At 41.4% G+C, this 18876-nt stretch overlaps 2 protein-coding genes across 3 annotated transcripts in view; one reads left to right on the top strand and one right to left on the bottom strand.

The window, feature by feature from the left end:
- Positions 1-11450, top strand: part of LOC111974236 (signal transducer and activator of transcription 1-alpha/beta) — a 40384-nt gene extending 28934 nt beyond the window's left edge. The window contains exons 14-24 of the mRNA XM_024001898.3: positions 1194-1235; positions 1352-1435; positions 1609-1707; positions 2012-2147; positions 2500-2555; positions 2644-2735; positions 2855-2994; positions 7715-7900; positions 8279-8354; positions 8707-8803; positions 9371-11450. Of these exons, the coding sequence (XP_023857666.1) occupies positions 1194-1235; positions 1352-1435; positions 1609-1707; positions 2012-2147; positions 2500-2555; positions 2644-2735; positions 2855-2994; positions 7715-7900; positions 8279-8354; positions 8707-8803; positions 9371-9394 (1032 nt within the window). The 3' untranslated portion in view covers positions 9395-11450. The remainder of the gene's footprint in view (positions 1-1193; positions 1236-1351; positions 1436-1608; positions 1708-2011; positions 2148-2499; positions 2556-2643; positions 2736-2854; positions 2995-7714; positions 7901-8278; positions 8355-8706; positions 8804-9370) is intronic.
- Positions 11451-13382: 1932 nt separating this feature from the next.
- On the bottom strand, positions 13383-18449 carry LOC111974220 (glutaminase kidney isoform, mitochondrial-like). Of its 2 annotated transcripts, XM_024001886.3 has the most exons (5): positions 18286-18449; positions 15884-15950; positions 15548-15624; positions 15257-15320; positions 13383-14977 (listed from the first exon to the last, which is right to left on the bottom strand). In XM_024001886.3, the coding sequence occupies exons 1-5, from the start codon at positions 18293-18295 to the stop codon at positions 14827-14829; spliced, it is 369 nt and encodes a 122-aa protein (XP_023857654.1). In that variant the 5' UTR covers positions 18296-18449; the 3' UTR covers positions 13383-14826. The 2 variants fall into 2 exon arrangements, with proteins under 2 accessions (XP_023857654.1, XP_023857644.1); XM_024001876.2 differs by lacking the exon at positions 15884-15950 and having other exon boundaries at positions 18286-18448.
- Positions 18450-18876: the final 427 nt, after the last annotated feature.

The following is an 18876-nucleotide window of genomic DNA, read 5'->3' as shown; positions in this document are numbered from 1 at the left end:
GACTGGTGGTTATTTTATTTTATATAAAAATAAACAATATGCTTCTATTCATCTAGTTATTGCTTGCTTTTCTAAAGTCTACCAACCTTGCCAGCAGGCATGCCAGCTAAGATAGTTAGACAAGCTAGCTATTCAAACTTGATTGATAGCCTGAAAAGGCTTCTTAGTAGCTAGCTATGAGGTTTGGAGATTGGGAACCTAATTGGGCTAGCGAAAGCCAGCTTCCTAAAATTTCTAAATGGCAACAACAACAAAAAATCAGATATATTTTTTATACATGACAAATAGATGTCATCTTGAAAGTTACCAAAATTGTGGTAATTTACTGGTAAACTTCAAAAGTTTCCAGCTGGGGTTGGAACCGGTTCAGGGAACAAAACCCGAAAACCGAATAAGTTCAGAATTTTCTGAGGAACGGAAAAAGAACCGGGAACGAAAGTGATATCTAGTTTTCCGGAACAGAACTGTTATTTTCAAGTCTTGAGAATCGGTTAAAAATTTTCTTTGTAAGTTAGAACAATATTCCTAATGTCTATTATACTGTATAGTTCTGTAATATAGTTAAGTTATAATGCTAGTAATAGCCTATAAACACATTACAATTCACATCATGTCATGATGTTCAGCGCTTCAAGCCAAGCTTCCTCCATGTCCACCCCTTGCTCTCTCCCCACCCATGAAATTTCAGTCGCATCTCAGGCCTGCACTTATCTGACCAATTAAACATGTAAACAAATATTTTACCTATTCCATAACAAGGTGCTCTATTGGCGCTAATTAAATTAATGAACTAAATGTAAAAACAATGTTGACTTCACAGGAAGAGTAAAAGAACGAAAAGGAACTATATGAACCGTTACTTTGTTTTGGTTCTAACAGGTTCAGAACAAAAATAAATATTGATTCTGCTCTGAACGGCCATTGGAAAATAAGTTAGGTTCCAACTCATGGTTTTCTATAATATACTGTCCCTTTGTAACCCTAGTAATGACCCTAGCCTTCATAAGAGCATTACGAAAGTGGTTTGATGTTAGCATTCTTGCCTTAGGTCAGGCGACCAGGGTTTAAGTCTCCTGCCGATTGCTGTAACAGTATATCATGTGTGCTGTTCAGAACCATGTTTTAACGTTTTGTTGATGTTGTTCTTCTTCTTTTGGTTACCTTACATTATTTACAACTATTTTCTTCCCCAGCAACTAAAGGAACAGAAAGTTACAGGCAACAGATCAAATGAGGTAAGCAAAGCACCTCAGGTGTGAGGATGATTGTGATGTATAATACTATTACTATGCAATGTCATAGTAATACATATACATTTTTTAAATTGATGTACGTCTGTGTGTCAACTCAGGGTCCTCTCATAGTGACGGAGGAGCTCCACTCTATTAGCTTTGAGACTCGACTCTGTCAGCCAGGACTCCAGGTCGAACTAGAGGTCAGAACAACAGTAACCAATCTGTAGAGCTTTTAAAAAGACATGGTATACACTATTGTCATGGCAGAAATATTTGTTAGTAATACACACCAAGGAGCCTGACTGTCTGTACTGATGTTCCTATCTGACTTCTCCTGTGTGTGTGTGTGGGGGGGGTGCGTGTGTGTATCCAGACAATGTCCCTGCCCATTGTGGTCATCTCCAACATTAGCCAGCTGCCCAGCGCCTGGGCCTCTGTCATGTGGTACAACATGCTGACCAGTGAGTCCAAGGTACAACCCCTCTCACCTACCCTTCTCATTCAAGACTAAATCCTCATAGCTACAGTATCTATGTATCTGTATATCTATCTACTTACTGAGATTTTACCCTCTGAGAACTACAGTCACTTTTGTTCTCTTAACTGCCTCCTTACTTATGTCATGTGATCCAGACTGGACAGGTTTAATCTAGGGGGTCGAACTCCTGGTCCTGAAGAGCCAGCTGGTGTGCAGGCTTTTGTTCCACCACAGCACTAACACTCCTCTTCCAAACTATCAGCTTATCATCTCCATCCCTCTCTCTCCTCCTCCTCAGAATCTGTCGTTCTTCCTGAGCCCTCCTCAGGCCACCTGGAGCCAGTTGTCAAACGTGCTGAGCTGGCAGTTCTCCTCCATAACCAAGCGAGGTCTCAACGACGAGCAGCTGAGCATGCTGGGAGACAAGCTCCTGGGTGAGTCTCATTGTGACTTGGCGTGGTTTTGTGAAACGACACAGCCACAGCAAACCCATCTGTGATATTAAGGTGCGCTAGTTGGTTATAAAAGGTGGCCATACATACAGTGTGTGAGGTGGCTATTAGTTTTTCTCTACACACATATCTGGCAAGAGAGTCAAGGTGACCAACTAATTTGGCCAACTAATCCAAGATAAAGGCTAACAATACAAATGTTGCATAAAATCTATTCACCATATAAAAAGGTGCATAAACAGCTTATGACCTCTGTCATGTGTTGCTCATAATGGTGTTAGCTAAGGTCGTTCCATTAAAGTGAACCAATAATAATACGAAACTCCTGTGACAGGTCAGGAAGCAGCGGGAAACCCTAATGGCCTCATCCCCTGGACCAAGTTCTGCAAGGTGAGCATCTCACTGGAAGTTTAGTGTTTTAGCCAACCCCTGTGTGTTTACTATGGGCTGTGTATTGAGTGTGTCTTTGCCTGAGCAGAATGTGAATGAGAAGAGCTTTCCCTTCTGGCTGTGGATCGAGGGAATACTGGACCTGATCAAGACACACCTGCTGTGTCTGTGGAATGATGGGTAAAACATCTCTCCAACTCACATTACTTCAGTATGCCTTTCTGAAGACTAGGTCAACATTACTTTTTTGAAAAGTTACTTTATTGTGCTATAATCCACTACATATCTATGGTCTATAGGTGTATCATGGGCTTTGTTAGTAAGGAGAGAGAGAAGGTCCTGCTGAAGGACAAGGAGCCTGGAACGTTCCTGCTGCGCTTCAGCGAGAGCAGCCGAGAGGGAGCCATTACCTTCACCTGGGTGGAGGGCTCCAATAACGGTGTGTGTGTTTTTTTGTGTGCATATGTTGTTGTAGCTTTGTAGCTGTAGATGAAGGGGAGGAGATGGGTTAAAGAAGGATTTTTAAGCCTTGAGACAATTGGGACGTGGATTGTGTATGTGTGCCATTCAGAGGGTGAATGGGCAAGACAAAATATTTAAGTGTCTTTGAATGGGGTATAGCAGTAGGTGCCAGGTGCATCGGTTTGAGTCAAGAACTGCAACACTGCTGGAATTTTCACGCTCAACAGTTTCCCGTGTGTATCAAGAATGATCCACCACCCTTGAAGGATATCCAGCCAACTTGACAAAACTGTGGGAAGCATTGGAGTCAACATGGGCCAGCATCCTTGTGGAACACTTTCGACACCTTGTAGAGTCCATGCCCCGATGAATTGAGGCTGTTCTGGGGGCAAAAGTGTGGGGGGGTGCAACTCAATATTAGGAAGGTGTTCCTAATGTGTGGTATATATACACTCCATGTACTTACCTATGGACAGACAAAAATATATATATTTTAATATATATTGTTTTTACACATTATGAGTATGTGTCTGTACATCTGTCTCAGGTATATGTGTTTCTGTTTGTATTATTTTACCAGGTAAGCTGACTGAGAACACATTCTAATATCACATTGTGTGTGTGTGCATTTATGTACAGTTGAAGTCAGAAGTTAAAATACACTTAGGTTGGAGTCATTAAAACTAGTTTTTCAACCACTCCACAAATTTCTTGTTTTAACAAACTATAGTTTTGTGCATGTGTCACGCCCTGACCTTAGTTATCTTTGTTTTCTTTATTATTTTGGTTAGGTCAGGGTGTGACATGGGGGATGTATGTGTTTTGTCTTGTCTAGGGGTTTTGTATGTTTATGGGGTGTTTCTAGTCTAGGTGTTTGTATGTCTATGGTTGCCTAGATTGGTTCTCAATTAGAGGCAGCTGTTTATCGTTGTCTCTGATTGGGAACCATATTTAGGCAGCCATATTCCGTTGGGTATTTCGTGGGTTATTGTCTATGGTTAAGTTGCCTGTGTCTGTACTTTTCGTATATAGCTTCACGTTCGTTTTGTTGTTTTTTTGTATAGTTTGTCAAGTGTTCTTCGTTTCGGTAAATAAATAGAAGAATGTATTACTATCACGCTGCGCCTTGGTCCTCCTCTCTTCCTCCATACGACGAACGTGACAGCATGACGCAAGTAATTTTTCCAACAATTGTTTACAGACAGATTAATTCACTGTATCACAATTCCAGTGGGTCAGAAGTTTACATACACTAAATTGACTGTGCCTTTAAACAGCTTGGAAGTTTCCAGAAAATGATGTCATGGCTTTAGAAGCTTCTGATAGGCTAATTGACATCATTTGAGTCAATTGGAGGTGTACCTGTGGATGTATTTCAAGGCCTATCTTCAAACCAAGTGCCTCTTTGCTTGACATCATGGGAAAATCAAAAGAAATCAGCCCAAAAAATGGTGGACCTCCACAAGTCTGGTTCATCCTTGGGAGCAATTTCCAAACGCCTGAAGGTACCACGTTCACCTGTACAAACAATAGTACGCAAGTATAAACACCATGGTACCACGCAGCCGTCATGCTGCTCAGGAAGGAGACACGTTCTGTCTCCTAGAGATGAACATACTTTGGTGCGAAAAGTGCAAATCAATCCCAGAACAACAGCAAGGACCTTGTGAAGATGCTGGAGGAAACGGGTACAAAAGTATCTTTATCCACAGTAAAATGAGTCCTACATCGACATAACCTGAAAGGCAAGGAAGAAGCCACTGCTCCAAAACCGCCATAAAAAAGCTAGACTACGGTTTGCAAATTCACATGGGTCGTTCTTTTTTCCCCCTCTGGTCTGATGAAACAAAAATATAACTGTTTGGCCATAATGACCATCGTTATGTTTGGAGGAAAAAGGGGGGGGCTTGCAAGCCGAAGAACACCATCCCAACCGTGAAGCACGGGGGTGGCAGCATCATGTTGTGGGTGTGCTTTGCTGCAGGAGGGACTGGTGCACTTCACAAAATAGATGGCATCATGAGGAGGACAATTTGGTGGATATATTGAAGAAACATCTCAAGACATCAGTCAGGAAGTTAAAGCTTGGTCGCAAATGGGTCTTCCAAATGGACAATGACCCCAAGCATACTTCCAAAGTTGTGGCAAAATGGCTTAAGGACAACAAAGTCAAGGTATTGGAGTGACCATCACAAAGCCCTGACCTCAATCCTATAGACATTTTGTGGGCAGAACTGAAAAAGCGTGTGCGAGCAAGGAGGCCTACAAACCTGACTCAGTTACACCAGCTCTGTCAGGAGGAATGGGCCAAAATTCACTCAACTTATGTCACGATTGTCGTCTGGAGAAAGAGATGAGGACCAAGGTGCAGCGTAGTGCGTGTTCATATTTAATTTAACTTCTCTATGATATGTGGGACGCTAATGTCCCACTTGGCCAAAATCCAGAAAAAATGTAGCGCGCCAAATTTAAATATATTACTATAAAAATCAATCTTTCGTGAAATCACACATGAAAGACACCAAATTTAAAAGCTACACATTGTGAATCTAGCCAACATCTCTGATTTCAAAAAGGATTTACGGGGAAAGCACACCAAACAATTATGTTAGCTCAGTACATAGCCACAGAAAAACACAGCCATTTTCCCAGCAAAATATAGTAGTAACAAAAAGCAGAAATAGAGATAAAATGAATCACTAACCTTTGAACATCTTCATCAGATGACACTCATATGACATCATGTTACACAATACATTTATGTTTTGTTCGATAATGTGCATATTTACATCCACAAATCTCGGTTTACATTGGCGCCATGTTCAGAAATGCCTCCAAAAAAGGGGCCTCCCGGGTGGCGCAGTGGTCTAGGGCACTGCATCGCAGTGCTAGTTGCGCCACCAGAGTCTCTGGGTTCGCGCCCAGGCTCTGTCGCAGCCGGCCGCGACCGGGAGGTCCGTGGGGCGACGCACAATTGGCATAGCGTCGTCCGGGTTAGGGAGGGTTTGGCCGGTAGGGATATCCTTGTCTCATCGCGCTCCAGCGACTCCTGTGGCGGGCCGGGCGCAGTGCGCGCTAACCAAGGGGGCCAGGTACACGGTGTTTCCGCCGACACATTGGTGCGGCTGGCTTCCGGGTTGGAGGCGCGCTGTGTTAAGAAGCAGTGCGGCTTGGTTGGGTTGTGCTTCGGAGGACGCATGGCTTTCGACCTTCGTCTCTCCCGAGCCCGTACGGGAGTTGTAGCGATGAGACAAGATAGTAATTACTAGCGATTGGATACCACGAAAATTGGGGAGAAAATGGGATACTTTTTTTATTTTTTATAATAAAAAATAAAAAAATGCCTCCAAAATATCCGGAGTAATTATAGAGAGCCACGTCAAATAACATAAATACTCATCATACACTTTGATGAAAGATACATGTTTTACATATAATTAAAAATACACTTGTTCTTAATGCAACCGCTGTGTCAGATTTCAAACAAACTTTACGTAAAAAGCACACCATGCAATAATCTGAGACGGCGCTCAGATTTAACAACATTTCTCCGCCATGTTGGAGTCAACAGAAATACAAAATTACATCATAAATATTCCCTTGCCTTTGATTATCTTCATCAGATTGCAGTGCCAGGAATCCTAGTTCCACAATAAATCGTTGTTTTGTTCGATAATGTCCATTACTTATTTCCAATTTAGCTAATTTTGCTAGCAGGTGTAGTACACGTGTCCAAACGCTCGCGCAGATGCAAGCAAACGTCGGACGAAAACTTCAAAACGTTATATTACAAGTCAAATAAACTGGTCAAACTTAGTAGAGAATCAATCTTCAGGATGTTGTTATCATATATATCCAATAACGTTCCAACCGGAGCATTCTTTTCAGTCTCTATAAGTAATGGAACGCATGGCGATATGAGGAAAGTGCGTGACCAAGAACTGGCACTCTGCCAGACCACTGACTCAAACACCTCCCATCCGGTCCCACAACACAGCATAAGCTTCATTCCACGTTCTACTGACTGTTGACATCCAGTGGAAGGCGTAGGAAGTGCAAACAGATCCATATATTACAGGGAATTGAATAGGCGATGACTTTAACATCGACCACTCTCAGAATTCTCACTTCCTGTTTTTTTTTCTCAGGTTTTTGCCTGCCATATGAGTTCTGTTATACTCACAGACATCATTCAAACAGTTTTATAAACTTGAGAGTGTTTTCTATCCAATAGTACTAATAATATGCATATATTAGCATCTGGGACAGAGTAGGAGGCAGTTCACTATGGGCACGCAATTCATCCAAAAGTGAAAATGCTCTCTATAAATGCTCTCTATAAGCCTCTCTATAGCCAGGGCGTGACAACTTATTGTGGGAAGCTTGTGGAAGGCTACCCTAAATGTTTGACCTAAGTTAAACAATTTAAAAGCAATGCTACCAAATACTAATTGAGTGTTTGTAAACTTCTGACCCACTGGGAATGTGATGAAAGAAATAAAAGCTGAAATAAATAATTCTCTCTACTATTATTCTGACATTTCACATTCTTAAAATAAAGTGGTGATTTAACTGACCTAAGACAGGGAATTTTTACTAGGATTAAATGTCAGGAATTGTGAAAACTGGAGTTTAGATGTATTTGGCTAAGGTGTATGTAAACTTCCGACTTCAACTGTATATTTATGAACATATAGAAGTCCATTTCCACGCGGTGGAGCCCTACACTAAGAAGGAGCTGGCCACCATCTCTTTTCCTGACATCCTCCGCAACTACAAGTTGATGGCTGCCGAGCACATCCCTGAGAACCCTCTGCTCTACCTCTACCCCAACATCCCCAAAGACAGCGCCTTCACACGCTACTACAGCCGCCCCACAGAAGGTAACTAACAAGCTGTTAGAAATGTATGTATGTTGAGGAAAGATTGAGTAGTTGAAAAAGGTACAAATGGTGTTGAAGACTTCAATTCCAGTCTAAGCTATTATACACAATATTCACTGCATAGCATACTTTTCATATTTTGTTGTGCCACACCCTTTTCCCCCATTGAAATACTGACCACTGGTAATGCCTTGCCACGGGAGGTTGGTGAGGGGAGGAAGGCTCAAAATAATGTCTGGAATGGAGTCTGTGATGTGTTTGATACCATTCCATTTACTCCGTTTCAGCCATTACAATGAATCCGTCCTCCCCAATGTAGGGGCCACCTGTGTTTGGTTCTGATGATAACCTCTAGACGTCTATAACCTTTGACCTCAGCTGCTGAGCCAATGGAGTTGGAGAGTGCCTCTGAGGCTGGCTACATTACGACGAAGCGCATCTTTGTGTCTGAAGTGTAAGTGTGATTCTTGTTATGAAACCCCTTTTACTGTTTTTATATAGTTTTCATTGATTTAAGATACACACAGACAACCCACACAGCCCAAAGTACAAGAAAAGGTCAAGCGAAAAGTGTACGTCTCTTGTTATGTCAGTCACTGACAGTCACTCACCCATGTCAGCTAACATGTTTTAGATTGGTAAATTAGTCTAGCTAAATATTTCACTGGTTGTAAACATGGTTGAATTACCGACCGAAGGGCCCCCATTGATTGATTGTCACTCTCACTCAGATATCATATTAAATACTGCAAACATTTATTTTCTCCAGGTTATGTAACTGTTTGTTGGGTTCTGTTTCTCCTCAGCCACCCCTCCAGACTACAGGACGCCATGCTGCCCATGAGTCCCGAAGTGTATGGAGCGCTGACCAGGATTATTAACCCTGATGAGATTGAAAATGTGGTAGGTTACAGCCAGACAGCACCAGCCGCACACAGTGGTCGCGTTCCCCTGCTCAGCCGTTCCATGCATCAACCAATGGTTGCGTGAAACATCATCAACTGTGCCGCCCGGCACCAGATTGCTATAACATATGTGGTTAGCTGATACGTAAAATAATTATCCGGGTGTAGTAAGATCTGGCATGTATCAGCAACACCTGGGCAGAGGAACATGACCCACAGTGTGGTAGGTTAGAGACAGACAGCGCCAGCCACACACAGAGATGAGACAACACATATCTTATCATCATAAAACACAAAATGTGGAAAAGATGTGAACATTTGAGAAGACAAGACAGCCCTGGGCTAAAATTAGAATGTAAGGTCCGGGCAAATCAGCTGTACCGCTGTCATAACTGAAGCATTTATTTCCAAATCTTCCATGCGAGGGTCGGGATAATTCATGCATTTTTTATTTACTATGTGACTGTGCCACTGTGTAACACATGCAATCACAAAAGTGCAGCATTCCACTATTGAGATGCAGCCATTTTTCCCCCCTGATCCTATGTTGTTCCTCTCCCTTCAGATGTGCACTCCCTTCCCAAACTAATCTGCCCTCTTCAGGTGGTGCCCAGGAAAATGTGTGTAAGCTCCCGAGCCGAGTACCGAAGACACCACACAAAAAGGATGACGTTTGCAATAGATTTGAAAGCACACCTGAAACTGTATATATATGTAGTCCTACGTTATCGTTTTATATACATGCATGAGATTTTGGGGCTTTGAGTCCAGCTGTTTGTAATAAGGAATGTCATTCTACGCTACTTGTGGGACAGGGTAACATTTTGTGTATGCATATGTAATGTGAAGAAAAAAAGGGATGAGAAAGCTGTTCTTCACTTTGTAAATAGATATGATTTTGTCGTAACTTATAATAAGGAAAATGGTTCAGCTGTTCTGGGTTGTTCCACGAAATGAGTGCCCTTTGATATTTCAGTCAGAAATGTTGCACCAATATTGAATTTTAAAAGGCTGTTATATTAAATGAAGTGGCCTTTAATATAGACCACATGGAGACTTCAATAAATCAGATGTTTAATATGGATAAAGGCTTGCTAAAATGCCAAAATTCATCAAATATATATATTTTTACAAATTTTTCTCCCCAATTTAGTGATTTCCAATTGGTAGTACTTGTCCCATCGCTGCAACTCCCGTATGGACTCGGGAGAGAGCCTTGCGTCCGCCGAAACATGACCCTGCTTCTTGACACACTGCTCGATTAATCCAGAAGCCAGCCGCACCAATGTGTCGGAGGAAACACCGCACAACTGGCGACCGCCACAGGAGTCACTAGAGCGCGATGGGACAAGGACATCGCGTCCGGCTAAACCCTCCCCTAACTCGGACAACGCTGGGCCAATTGTGCGTCGCCTCATGGGTCTCCCGGTCGCAGCCGGTTGCGACACAGCCCGGGATCGAACCTGGCTCTGTAGTGACACCTCAAGCACTGCGATGCAGTGCCTTAGACAACTGCCCCACTCGGGGGGCCTCAAATTCAGCATTTTGACACTTAATCCCAACGTTTCTCCAAGCCCTAGTTATTTTGTTGCTTTGACAAAGTCATTTCTGAAGATGATTCTTTATTTCATGTGAGTAGTGATTCATTTGCATCTGTCCCTCATTTTAAGGTCAACCCTGTTACGTAAACTGAGCTCTCGTTTTAATTTGGTGAAACTATTCCTTTTGAAATATTGCTTTCAAAAGAAACATCTAATAGTCAAATCACAGAGTAAACGCAGGTGCGCTGGATCTACTCTTTTTTTTGTGCATTTTCTGGTGTTTTGTGGTGGAAAACTGAGCAGGTCGAGCGTAACATGCCAACCCTGTTAGCCATAGATAGGCTAGAAGTGTTTTAACAATTACATTTTTGGGGTGAAGCTTGCATGCAATTGCCACTCCCTGTAGCACACAACAAGCTGTCATTTCCSCTGTCACAAGGGGATTTATGGCTGATTTAAGAAGAAATCATCAACCCTGTTAAGGTCAACCCTGGTACTTTATTTGGTACTGATAGTTTTGAGATGGGAAAACATGTTTATGAAGTTGAACGTGTGATCTTTATGACAGAATGTGAACATTTGGTGAAATCAAATGTTTTCTTTGACCAAGTGTGACGGCCCCTCCCTGCTCTGGTTTATGGGTTTTCCTGTGCTTAGATTGGTGGGCGGAGTAGGAGAGGTGGGCGGAGCTGGGAGGGTCCTCAGTGCTGATTGGGGCACACCTGTGAAAGCTCAGCTGTGGCATAAAGCCACTGTTTCCCCCATTCAGCAAGAGATTCCTCTCTCTGTGCATACCTTGGGTTGGGTTGGGTTGGGTTGGGTTGGGTTGGGTTGGGTTGGGTTGTGGCTTTGGCAGTTGACACCTAATTTACTGACCTTCATGTCTCATCTGATTATTTTTGTGAGTGTTTATTTATGGTATAAATTAATTTTGTTATTCCTTTACTCAGTGTGTTGTTTCCCATTGTTTGTTACAATCTTGAGCCAGGTTGTAACAAGTTATACAGAATTTGTGGAATGGCCCTTATATGCAAAGTACTTCTGAACTGTACTCACGACTGACTGGACTTCATTGTTTCAATTAATAAAAAATAAGAGCTCTCACATGCCTGAAAAGCGTTGCATTATTTAACCTTGTTAATTAAAATATATTTATATATGTGTACATATTCCACTGCAAGGAGCAAGCACACTCTTGCACACCTCTTAACAAATGAACTTTAGGACATGTATGTCTTAAAATAACAGAAAAGGATGTATAGCATGTATAGTACAGCAATACACTCAGAACTGTCTTTAGTTGGAATTTTAGACTGGTCTGCGACTATTGGTGACATCTGACTTAAACCAACTGTCCATATGACCTCCAGGGATTCGAACTCCTCTGAGCTAAAGCCTAGGCAGCTAACACAAGTTATCAGGGCTCAGGCAAGGTTACCCTTCTTTGAACCACCTCCACTACAACAGACATGTTATGACAAGGACAAAACCAATGTCAAATTTTGAGACCTGTTCCTCTATGTGTTAGGGTGGTGATTGGTTGGAGGGTTCAAGTCAGGTGTTTCCCAGACTATTAGAGGAGTGGTGAATGAGGTTAAATGTCTGTGGCAAAATGTTCCATTATCTTTCTCATTCTTTGGATATCATTTTAACATGTTCTATATCTCTATACACAATGTCACCATCTCAGTGTTGCTGCAAAATGGTAACAGTGCATTACACAAATGAAAAAGTAATGGTTGAGATAGAAATGGAATGTACAGAGAGGACAGGGTTCTCCAGATATAGATTAGAACATTGTGCAAGGTTATTGTCCATTGTGCCAATGAAGCTGTTCTTATGCTACACCCTCGGAGTGTGGTGTCAGGAAAATAACCTCACGCTCAACGTCAACAAAACAAAGGAGATGATCGTGGACTTCAGGAAACAGCAGAGGGAGCACCCCCCTATCCACATCAACAGGAGAGTAGTGGAGAAGTGGAAAGTTTTAAGTTCCTCTGCGTACACATCACGGACAAATTGAAATGGTCCACCCACACAGACCGCATGGTGAAGAAGGCACAACAGCGCCTCTTCAACCTCAGGAGGCTGAAGAAATTTGGCTTATCACCAAAAACGGTCACACATTTTTACAGATGCACAATCGAGAGCATCCTGTCAGGCTGTATCACTGCCTGGTAAAGCAACTGCACAACGCATCACCGGGGGAAAACTACCTGCCCTCCAGGACACTTACACCACCCGATGTCACAGGAAGGCAAAAAAGATCATCAAGGACAACAACAGCCCAAGCCACTGCCTGTTCACCCTGCTATCATCCAGAAGGCGAGGTCAGTACAGGTGCATCAAAGCTGGGACCGAGAGACTGAAAAACAGCTTCTATCTCAAGGCCATGACTGTTAAACAGCCATCACTAACATTGAGTGGCTGCTGCCAACATACTGACTACATCTCTAGCCACTTTAATAATTAAAAATTGGATGTAATAAGTCACTAGTCACTTTAAACAATGCCACTTTATATAATGTTTACATACCCTACTTTACTCATCTCATATGGATATACTGTACTCTATACCATCTACTGCATCTTGCCTATGCCGTTTGGCCATCGCTCATCCATATATTTATATGTACATATTCTTATTCATTCCTTTACACTTGTGTGTATAAGGTAGTTGTTGTGAAATTGTTAGCTTACTTGTTAGATATTACTGCACGGTCGGAACTAGAAGCACAAGCATTTCGCTACACTCGCATTAACATCTGCTAAACATGTGTATGTGATTTGATTTGATTGAATGTTTTCCCCATAAAACCTACCACTGCTTTGATTTCTAATTTCATAAGTATTGGTTTATGCTGTGTTAAAATGTGTGTTTAAGCAATAAACAAATGAAAAAAGAAAAACTCTGGTTGTAAACTGACTGCAGTAGCCATGTTTTTGGTATCGCTCATGTCATACTGCGTGTCATTCCTCAACTGTCTGGATTTTACATTCATATTGGACCTCCACAAAACTGACACACTAAATCAACAAACTGTTTTTGTACATATTCAAGTAGCGATTCATAACATACAAATACAATCAGTACACGGCTTTCCATTAATTTCTTAAACTCATTGGAAATGAAATGGAATTCAACTATGCTATAATCCCACTGAATCATGAATAACCCTCATTCAGATGATTTTATATGGTCCTTTACACACACCAGCTCAGTGGGAAAATTGGATCCTGGCCAAAGGCACAAGTTCATTCAAAAACTGTGAGACATCTAGGATGAGTTTTTGACAATATTAATGTCAACTGCCATATGTTTATGTACATGTCCAACTGGTTTCCTCCTATTTTCAGACTACTGATTCCAGACTAGTGTTTATCATGTGGCCACAGATACTCCCCTATTCTATCAGTGGTTCCAGATCTACAACAGACATAGCATACAGTTCGCATAGCATACAGTATTGAGCAATAGAGAAGTAAAATTCCATTGTTATGAGAAAATCGTAATACAAAAAAAGAACACTAGACCAAAAATATACACCTTTTTTTTAAGTGTCTTGTGCCGTCCCAAACAAAGTACAATGAAATGAAATTGAAATGAAAGCTAAAGGGCATATGCAGTAGGGTTGATAAAGGTCAAGATAAGTTTGACTGGGACTAGTGGAAGCGTAGGATGTTTGGTAACAGTTGGCATCCTAAACTTGTTTACATGTGACAAAGTAGGCTACAGGACCATATAGTGCTTCTACCCAAGTGGTGGCCCATCATGTCTTTAGGAGCTTCAGTCTGTTTCATTTTTTCCAACCAGGCATTAACCAAGACATATAGCTAGAATGTTATGGAGTGATATTAGTGCCAACATAAACTATATTTCAGATTCAACATCATATCGCTCCATAGACTCTAGTGTGCCTGGTTTGGCCAAAGATTACTACACATTGTGGCCCTCCAGGAAAAATACCAAACTGCTAAACTARTACATTGAATTATATTAAGTATTGGTACTTGATATCATGAAATATATTTACTTTATACAGTACATAAATATACAATTTACATGTAGCAGCATATGTATAATGATATCACTTTATATTGCACACCAATGTCACAAAGATTCAATCAGATTCTGCACTTCGATTTGGGACTCACTCTCACCACACACACACACACACACACACACACACACACACTTGGTGAGGGAAAGACTAGAGGACGAAAGAGGAAAGATACAGCAAAAATAAGCAACACCGTCACCAAATCACACAACAAAAGGTAAAGCAAAACACTTACAGTAAAACAAAGGAGTATAAAAAATGTAAAACACATTTAATCAAACACACAGTTCAGAAATAAAGTCATCATACAAAGTCGACAAAAGTCACTCCAAAAAGTGTCTTTCCCACCAAAGAAACAGCAGTCTAGTTGAGAGGATACAAAAGCAGCGTGGCGCCATCAACTGGCTTGGATGTCTACACTACAGCAGGCCGCCCAGGTTGTTCTCTGCTGTCTCCTTGTCCTTCTTGGGGGCCTCTTGTGGGTTGTACTTGTTTTGATAGTCCTGGAGGATGGTGACCATGTCGTGATGGCCAAAATGCAAGACATCTTCCATTGGGGTCTTATCCCACCTACCGGAAAGATAATGAGCAGTGTGACTGACTGGGGTTGGACTGGCCTACAAAGGTATTCGTTTTGGGAACTAACACGACTCTTCAGGTGTGAAAATTCTATAGGGTACAGTTCAAATAAATCCCTCATGGTTGACCATAAGTGTTCTTTTGAGTGGGAGTACATTGTAGACTGTCACACAAGTATATGATACAGTCTCTCATCCACCCACACCTACCTACCCACCCAAAACACACACACAGATAAGACAGACAGGCAGACAGACAAAGTGGTCATACCTATCAATGGGAACAGGGTTCACTTTGCACGCCTCCAAGAGGAAGCGCACCACCTCTGCATGTCCTGAAAGTAGAGCAGATGACAGGGTTATTTAAGAAACAAACACACACTCCTACGCACCATCTCTTTCACACACTCCAGCAAAGACGTCAAACACTACACAGTGCAGTTACCGAGGGACAATAAATTAACCCTGCTACACAGAGGGGGCCTGCCAAACACTCCCAGAGGACCCTGACACACACAATCTGTCCCTGTGTGTGACAGGAAAAGGAGGCTGTGAGAAGTACCTTCTGCTGCAGCCACATGTAAAGCCGTCCTGGAGTCATAGTCCCTCTGCTCCATGTCCATGGAGGACAGAGCAAATCTGCAGACATACAGAAACAGGTCAGCAGTGTCAKGAGATGGACGATAACGGCCAAAGAAAGAAGACGGAAGTAAATCAGAGAAGCAAAAGATGATTTATCACTATGAATGAAGATCTAGTCATTCCATTGTCATGAAATTAACATGATAAAAATATATATATAATTTGCATATCATGGACAGCAGGACTTTAGTGCCGTTGTACACACTGAGGGACAGTCATTATGTTTGGTGTTTCTGTGAATTTGAGAGTTGCATACTTGACCTCCTTAGTGCTGAGATGTTTCCGGTGTAGGCGGCAAACAGGAGGTTGATGACAGACTTGACCTGGAGCGAAAAAAAGAAAGCAGTTTGTGGAACCAGGCAACACACACAGGCAGCCAGGGGGTTTGTGGGGGACATGTGCCAGCTAAAGGAGAAGCAGAGTCAAACCCATCAAATCAGGACTTCTGGATACCAATAAACTCCTAACAAAACCCCAAGGCAATGGCAGTATTACTTTAATTATGTGAATCTGAAAATTATAAGGCAGATCGAGGGATTTCTCGTTTACTGTAATAACCTGAAGTAAAATGCTATAGCGAGCCACACATGAAGTCAGCAATAACTAGGAAACGAAATGAGAAAAAGTAAGAAAACTATAGTTAAAAAAATATTGGCATCACTAAGTAGAGCTGAAAGGAATAATGCTAAGAATACAGTTGTAGTGCATTGTAAGACTTGSCAGAAGTTCTTATTACCCCTTTATAATGTCTAAGCAGGGGATATTGKCAGCTTCSTTAGCCAATGTTTTCTATTTTAAYGTGCACCCAGTCATGTTTGAGGAGCTACCAGTATCGATTACAGACCAAATACTATGGTTGGATTCTGGCAGTGGGTTTTTAAAGAGTTGATTGGAGAAATAAAGGTAGAGATGAACATATTGGGTGTAATGCTATGGCACTAGCATAGAAATAGAGTGATGGATTACAATGTGAGCTTATTCTCTTTTGGTCCGTTCACAATACACTTACTTGAAGTTCCCATGCTTTAACAGACTACTTGTGCGTTTTATGGGAGGGAAAGCAGTCTAAATTGAGGGCCTTGCTGTATTGCAAAGTTATTGGTCTGCAGTAACCTWCTCTAATCTAATCTGACAATTAACCACTAGAGGGTGCTGAAACATTACTGAAGGGATAGTGACATTGCCTTGAGTAAATTCTCTGTTTTTCCAATTGGGTGATGGTGGTGGTATTGTGGGTGGAGCTCAAAAGCTTCAAAGACATTGTTATGTGAACCTCTGTTTGGACCGGAATTAGATGCTTTATATATCAACTGTACTGGAGCTAATGAAAACAGTGAAATAAAAACAAAAACAGTAAACAGTGCTGGGGAATCAAAAGCATAAAACCCTTGCTTCACATTCACAACAAACCAGTAAAAACGAATCAATTAATACATTTCTCAATTAATGACAATATGGAGTTATTACCAGTTGAGAAATGTTTTACTTGGGGAAGAACAGCTGTGCAGTATAACATATCTGATGCATTTTGATGAGACTGCACAATGCTTTCCAATGCAGAGACACAACTGCCCAGAATAGAATATAAAGGAGCTCCACATCACAGTAGAACACCAATCAGAACAGAATGAACCATTTCAATTTGTCTGTGATGTGTACGCCAAGGAACTTAAACCTTTCCACTTCTCCACTGCTGTCCTGTTGATGTGGATAGGGGGGTGCTCCCTCTGCTGTTTCCTGAAGTCCATGATCATCTCCTTTGTTTTGTTGACATTGAGCGTGAGGTTATTTTCCTGACACCACACTCCGAGGGTGTAGCATAAGAACAGCTTCATTGGCACAATGGACAATAACCTTGCACAATGTTCTAATCTAACATTCTAATCTATATCTGCTTAATTTGTCAATTATGTCAGTGTTGGAGCCCCTGGCTATCCATAAATTTAAAAAACAAGAATATGGTGCCYTCTGGTTTGCTTAATATAAGGAATTTGAAATTATTTATAGGTTAATTTATAAGTACATTTTATCCAATTACATTTTTGATACTTAAGTATATTTAAAACCAAATACTTTTAGACTATTACTCTAGTATTTTACTGGGTGACTTTAACTTGAGTAAAAGTAAAGATACCTTAATAGAAAATGACTGTCATGTATGACAATTGGGTACTTTTTCCACCACTGCACTGGTTCTGTGTATAAGCCATTTAGAAATACATTTTACCCAAAGCGACTTAGCTACGATCATGCAAAGTATCGTCCCTAGAGATACTGAATATGCCGCTGTTAAGTAGAAACGTTATTTTCGTTTGAGTTGGTTGATCAAGGACGCCTGACTACGTACGGAAGCTTCTGCAACGAGTCGTCTGTATAAACAATGGTTCGTTGCGGGACGAAGCAATGGCCATGCACGTATACATTTTACGTATGGGTGCTCCCGGGAATCGAACCCATAATTCTTGCGTTGCAAGCGCCATGCTGTACCAACTGAGCTACAGGACCACAGACAACAATAGCCAACGTTACGTTTCTCTCAAGATTAGAATACTTGTGCTGCTAGCTAGCCAGGGATCCAGTTTGCATCCATGGCATACTTGTGACATACAGTTAATTCAGGTTTAGCTCATATCAGCTGCAAAGTACACACACACGTACCTGGAATCATTTGTAATAACTGGCTCTCTGAAGTTTATTTTGCTGCCACCACGGTGAACCACGCGTATTTCTGCGTGCGCCACCATCTTTTCGAATTTCAACTATGAACCTTCGCCTCTGACCCAACAAGACATGGCTTGCTTCTGTCCTTGTTTATTCAAAACTGGTTCGTAGTCGCCCTCCAGCGTTCTTCTCCAATTTCTGCATTTTATTTTTATTTTTTATTTTTTCACCTTATTTAACTAGGCAAGTCAGTTAATAACACATTCTTATTTACAATGTTATGTATTGCTCATCATTGTTGTCGGCTGTTGTTTACTTATTTATTTGTTGTCATCACATTATTGTACAAAAAAACGGAAACGTAGCTAATACACCAGTATTTATTGTTTCGAGTGGTCTTTTTAGTGGTATGGGGATCCAGTATTGCGTCGCTGATCGCATTGATTGACAGATCCTCCCTGAAGTTGTTTTATTACGTAAAAGTTCTTTCACATTATGACGTTGGCTGAGTAACTGTATAAAATGCGCTAGTTTATCTCTTTGCTAATCACTTGGTAAAGTTTTACATGATGGGAACATAGGCTCCAG

This window comes from Salvelinus sp. IW2-2015, linkage group LG2, assembly GCF_002910315.2.
Source record: "Salvelinus sp. IW2-2015 linkage group LG2, ASM291031v2, whole genome shotgun sequence".
NCBI classification, from domain to species: Eukaryota; Metazoa; Chordata; class Actinopteri; order Salmoniformes; family Salmonidae; genus Salvelinus; species Salvelinus sp. IW2-2015.
This window is presented reverse-complemented; position numbering and strand designations above follow the sequence as displayed.

Bases quoted from the DNA above. Each gene is read 5' to 3' on its own strand.
- LOC111974220 (XM_024001876.2), bottom strand. From the start codon at position 18,371: ATGGTGGCGCACGCAGAAATACGCGTGGTTCACCGTGGTGGCAGCAAA. The intron at 15,321-15,547 runs GTACTTCTCACA...CTCTACTTTCAG, and splicing joins ACATGTGGCTGCAGCAGAAG to GACATGCAGAGGTGGTGCGC. The intron at 14,978-15,256 runs GTATGACCACTT...TCTTTCCGGTAG, and splicing joins AACCCTGTTCCCATTGATAG to GTGGGATAAGACCCCAATGG.